Consider the following 6,134-nt stretch of genomic DNA (forward strand, 5'->3'; position numbering starts at 1 on the left):
CTTGGTTTCATAGCTTCTTACATCTGCAAACTGCCAGTGCTTAAGCAATTTTATTCACGTAATCAATTCATTACACGAAGTGTTTGAAGCAGAGCCCAGTTTCAGTTCTGTTATTGCCAGCGGCAAAATTCTTGTCACCCTTAGCAGAATGGCAGCCCATCCATCTATTGCAACAAACCACTACTAAAATGTAATCATATTTTTCCTAGACAGTCCCAGGCTCAAGCTAGTTAAGCCAAACCCAAAAAGGCAGGAAAAAGGAAATAAAAAGTGACCTTTCAAATTAATTCAGCCACCACCTTTAAGGCATGTAAAACAATACCATATTCTATACTGCCCTCAACTCTGCTTATTTGTTTCTCACTGTGTAAGAAGCCGCCAATCCAGAATAGCTAAAATTTACACCTAATTCCACTGACTTACTACCACAGGGAGATTTTATAATTAAAGAATAGTATTTCATGTGAATTATAGTTTAATCCTCATCTGTGCTACATGGTAAAGCAGACTAGGCAAGTCTCAGAGCATTTCTTCTGGTCACACAACCTTAGATGAAGCTAGGGCCACCACAAAATGAACATACATCTCTATATAAATCAGCACTGACTTAAGTGGGATGACTCATGATTTGCCTCAAGGTATGAGGACCCTGTGCTACATCCTTGCATTATCAGCACAAAAGGAAATTAGTCAGTGACAGAAAATATGGTAAGCACAAAACATAGGTACAGGGAATCCTCAAACAGACCAATTTCAGTGATACATACAGTTCAAGTAATGAGCAGGAGAGGAGACAGGAGAAAGAAAGGAGGTAATTTTTTTAAGTGTACATTTACATGTCCCTATGTTAAGGTAAAGCCAGAACTCACTTCCATATTTTTACTGAGAAAGTAATCTTCGACTTTCAGTCTGTATTTTACTGCAACTCACTCTATCAGAATACGTTTGGGGGTGGTAAATACAGTGAATCCCAGAAGAATCACACTTCAGTCATGACTCATCTTGAACCAACATCGTACTGCAGAATAAGACTTAAACCATAAATTAAAATTCATCTTTCATCTAAGAGAGCCTTTTCTCTATTCCCCATCACCTGCCACTCTGATCAGACCATGTGGGGGTCATTTTGTTTTTTCAGAGAACACAAAACATTTTTTTCCTGCTTTTCTAAGTCTGCAGGCCATGTAGAACGCTGCACTATGACTAACATGAATGCCACGGTGTTTTCCTGGTGTCCTTGACGTGACCTAAGAGTTACAGCATTTCATGGCTGTGTGAACTGCTTTAGACGTTAACATTTACTGCCATCTACTGACAATGCTGCCAGACACTGAAACTATTTCCAGTGTGCAACGTTCAGATGAGGCAAATATTGATTATCATCAAACTTCCACCTATGTTCTTAAATTCCTTGCAGCAATCACTTAAGTGATAAAAGTAATTACCACAAGATGTTTTTGGATAGCTGCATAGGTAAGAAAATCTTCCTCCAATTAATTAGGTACAACTGGTCTCTACCAAAATTAATTTAGAATTAAACCAAAACACGTTATTATTCAGCTGATGTGGTTTCTACAGCTTCTCTACACAGAGGCTGGCAGGAGGGTTCCCTTTGCTGCTAGCCTCTGTCCATCAGCCAGGCACCCTCACTCTGAATTTAGGTTCATCTTGACCATCTCTTTGCGGTACTCACTGTGCGACACACTCACAGTCATGCACAGAGTACTTGTGCCCTAAGGGGCTACACACCCTCACACAACAATTATACAAAACCCTTCCAAACAGCAAAAAACCCCAAGCCAGAGCAATGCTGCGGCTTCCAACTAGTGCAATTCCAAAGACATTTATTCTTTATATTTGCCTGTTTGAATACAAACAAGGTATGACTGACAGCAGCCACTCTTTGAAACACCCTTTTTAGAGCCTATAGTTCGGGGAGCCTTCATTTCATAATGGGCAGGAGCTAGCACCCGCTTTGCAGGAATTTCACCGGCGGTTTCCACATCGACTGAAGACATCATCCAAACCTCCCTAGCCACAGATGGGGCATGAGACACACGTGTCGGCTCACGTCTCTCGCTCCCAGGAAGCCAGACCTGTGTCACCCTCCCTTTCCAGTACAGCCCCAGGGGCTCTTCTTTACAACCCCATTCTTTACAAGCGCATTGCAGCCTGGGCTACAAGAAGGCACCAGCCCAGACCAGCTGGCAAGACCACGCTTCTCACTGAGGCTCTGCATTACACAGTACACTTCTAAATAGTTATCTGTGGGCTCGTAAACCATTTACCACTTAATTAAAAGAATATTTATTTAACAGAGAACTGGTTTGCCTAGAACCAGAGCTCAGAATCAATTACAAAAAGTCTACCCTGTGTATAAGATTGAGCCTTAAGACACGCTGTTTACACCTTTAGCATGTTGACGTGCTGACTGACTGATATACTGTTAGTACCTCAGAAAACCGATACCAGTTTCATGCTAAACACTTTATATACCTTGGAGGACTATGTAGTATTTCACTTTATTTCACTCTCGGAAATAAACTCTTCTGGTGACACAAAAGCAGCGGTTGCCATTAGGCTCAAATGAAATGTTTCAGTATAGAAATACAAAACCAGGCACACCAAAAGTTCAGAAACCTTTTAAACACCGGTCAGTCAAAGATGAAGAGTGCAAAGGCTGCAAGAATAGGAAAGGATAGAGTAATCCTGCTCTCCACTTTACCCGCCAGCAATCTGTGGCTTAGAAACTTCCTATGTCTCCACCTGTGACAGGTCTCAATGTACTTTTTCTCCACTTGCTTGTCTAATTCCTTTTTGAAGTCATTTATGCTTTCAGTTCCACCATATCCTATGTCAATGAGTTCTACTCCTTAACTGTGCTCAGTTTATAATACAAAACAGTATTATAACTTTTCTTTTGTTTGTTTAGAGCCTGTTGTCTGTCAACATCATTGGATAACCTATAGTTCTTGTTTCATGAGAAGTACAGGGTAATCGACCTCCTCCTATTCACAGCTTTGTAGACTTCCATCATATCCCCACTCCGTCATCTCTTCTCAAAGTTAAAGTGTCATTTTTTATTTAACCTTTTTCTTAGAGAAGCTGTTCAATGATTTGAATCCTTGTCCTTTATTTGTGTGCTTTTAAATTCAATTGCATCCATTCTGAGATGGAGAGACCAGAATTGTGCACACTGTATCCAAGATAGGGTGGTGCCCCTTTCTTCTGTTCTCCCCTCCTTTCCTAATAATATCTAATATTCTCACTGCTGGTTTTGCTCACCGCTTGGCACTGAGTTCCCATTTTCACAGAATTGTATCAATAGCCTCAAAATCTCCTTCCTAAGTGGTAAGAGCACTATCATATGTGACTATAGTGAAGACTGCATTTTCCTCACATTCAGTTTGCATTTATCAGCCTTCAATTTCACCTGTCACTTTATTGCCTGAATGCATGTTGCATAGTATGTCACGGCTAATTATACATTCTATATTAGAAAGCAAACTATGGAGAACTATCTTTTGAATTGCTGATGGAGAAAGAGTAAGGGGAACAGTAAATAAAGTAATTTTCATTCTGTAATTCTTCTGTCGACTGTAGGAAGCTAACAACTCTTACCTGATATTTTAACTGGACTTTGAAAGCTTGGCTGAATTTTATGGACATTGTCATTTTTTAGAACTTGGTCCAAAGGAGATCTCTCAAAGAATGTGAGGACGACTTCAGATCTTGAATACTTAAAAAGAGAAAAAGAAACAGGCATCCATATTTCACCAGTAGTTTGCTTTGTCCCCTCTTCTTCCTTTCCACCCTTTTATGCTATGACAGAAAGACTTATTACAAGAAACAGCCTGGAGATGTCATTACATGGTTCTGGCACTGGGGACGTCTCCAAGATACTCAATAAATTGCTGCTTCTTTTAGAGTTTGGCAAAGCCCATCACTTTCTAATCAGCATGAGCATGCGTGTCACCATTAAGGAGGAGTCAAGCTGGGCTAAATGTGGAACTTGGCTTACTCACCTTCCAGGGCATGTTTATAATAGTCTTCAGAAGCTTTTCCACTTCATTAAGTCTGGCTTCTATATCATGGGCTTCTTTTATTGTGATGAGCCCTAGAAACAAAGTAAACAGATTGTAAGCACAAACAAAAGCACACTTTCATGTATACACACATTTCAGCATCCAGAAGCAGCTGCTCACTAAGATGTGGAACAACCTCAAATATCCTGCCTCCCAGAAATATCTTTAAACCACACTGATGATAAAGCATGTACCCCAAACTGAGGTGGGTGTAGTTACAAGCAGAGTTGCAAGCCTGACACAAAGTCAGCTGTCTATGATCATATTTAGGAGTTGCAAGATGAGCAGAAGCAGAACCACCTACTCCTTCACCCACAGTTTCACTATACAGCATTCCCAGCAGTGATAACCAAACAGCCTGTTTTCTGCTTCCAAGAACCATGATTCATCCTTTTTTCTGTCAATAAAAAGCAAAAGAAAACCCAAGAAAACCAAAAAAACACAACCCACAGATAAGAGGAGAAGACTAAACACAAGCTAAACAAAAGGCTTTGAGGGCAGTCTTGTATTTCTCTGAACGTAAACCCCAGTGAGCGACCCAAGGAAGATTTCTCAGTATCATGTTGGAAACAACTTTTTGGATTTTTTTTTTTTTTTTTTTTTTTATATCACTGAATTATCAGTGTGCTGCAGATGGGATTAAAACGGAAATTTTGCTGTCTGGTGTCAGAATGATGTATTACAATGCTTCTAATTTTGAATTGCTCAGCATGGGGATCTTCCACTGTAATACCATATTTAACATGTATAACCTGCAGGACATCTGTAACTTCCCTCTCTTCTAGCAGACTTGGGGAAATATAGCCCAGGTTATATGCATGTACACGGAATATGAGGAGAAGTAAACCCCGAAATCTTGCATCTGTCTAGCAGCCCTTTTATTTCTGATCTTTGTAACCTACTTTTTCCAAACAAATCATCATTTCACCTCTACATTTGGGCAGCTTTTCCAGGGAACAGACTACACGCATGAAAATGAAATACCTAAGAGACTATTAAATTTAACAAGCTTCAGTGGTTAAAAAAAATAAAAATAAAAAAGCTGGAGGAGAAAAAGACCAAATAAATCAAAACCACCTAAATAAAAATCAAAACTAAAAATGTGCAAAGCAGTCTGTGAGAAACCTCTTCAATATACTAAAATTGTAAGTGCTAAACACTAAGTGCATCTCCATCTCCATATTCAAAAGGCAAACATACAGAAAGAGCCATCAGACATGCACAGCATGGGGAAAACATCCACAGAATGTTGCAGTCTGCATCAGTCCTTGTTTATTACTAACAAGATATGATCCCATACAAACCTTCCAGACAAAAGTATGACTTTGAACTTGTCAGATTTCCTCAAATTACAGCTCTAAATGAAACTGAGATTGTCTCTGGAGCAACCAGGTTTACTTGATGGTTGTCCCACAAAAGTAGCCTGGTTGCATAAGCCTTTCTATCGCTGGACAGCCCTTCATCCTGCTTTGACCGGTGTACGCTACAGCCAGGTAGCTTTGCATGGAAGTTCTCTGGCAGGCTGTAAACGTGGATTAACTCATCTGCATGGGTCCACGGGCTGCGTGTTGCCTGGGTTGCGTTTGGCATTACAGATCTGAATTGCAGACCAGCACCCTTCATCTTCCTAACTACTGGGTGTGAGCTGGCCTGGGTGGATCTGCTTTGCCCCTCCACAAGTATGTTCCCATCCCACATCTGAACGAAGTTCAAACCTTTCGAAAAAAGTGTTTTCATCTGCTCTAAAAAAAAAAAAAAAAATCTGCCAACAGCCCCATGGCTCAGACACCCACCTATGATGTTAAAACATGCTGTCGCCCTGTCCTAGCCCACATCAGAGAAAACTGAGCTAGCCATCCCAGTGCTGGCTACCATGGGATACCTCCGCTTCTCCTGCTGGTCTTGCTCCAGTCTGCATAAATACTGACACGTTCAGAGCTGAGACTGCCCGACTGCAGCTCCCACCTTGCAGGCAAACACCTGATCGCTGACCCACCCGGGATTCGGCATCCAACTGCTCTCTCTCAAATCTGCCCTCGACTTTGGACT

The 6,134-nt window shown here is 40.9% G+C and overlaps 1 protein-coding gene across 1 annotated transcript in view; it reads right to left on the reverse strand.

Annotated features, from left to right (window-relative positions):
- Positions 1 to 6,134, reverse strand: part of PXDC1 (PX domain containing 1) — a 14,899-nt gene that overhangs the window by 6,549 nt on the left and 2,216 nt on the right. Inside the window, exons 2-3 of the mRNA XM_010292454.1 lie at positions 4,026 to 4,160; positions 3,622 to 3,739 (exon numbers count right to left, since the gene is read on the reverse strand). Coding sequence (XP_010290756.1) covers positions 3,622 to 3,739; positions 4,026 to 4,160 — 253 coding nt within the window. The remainder of the gene's footprint in view (positions 1 to 3,621; positions 3,740 to 4,025; positions 4,161 to 6,134) is intronic.

This window comes from Phaethon lepturus, unplaced genomic scaffold (genome assembly GCF_000687285.1).
Source record: "Phaethon lepturus isolate BGI_N335 unplaced genomic scaffold, ASM68728v1 scaffold48138, whole genome shotgun sequence".
NCBI classification, from domain to species: Eukaryota; Metazoa; Chordata; class Aves; order Phaethontiformes; family Phaethontidae; genus Phaethon; species Phaethon lepturus.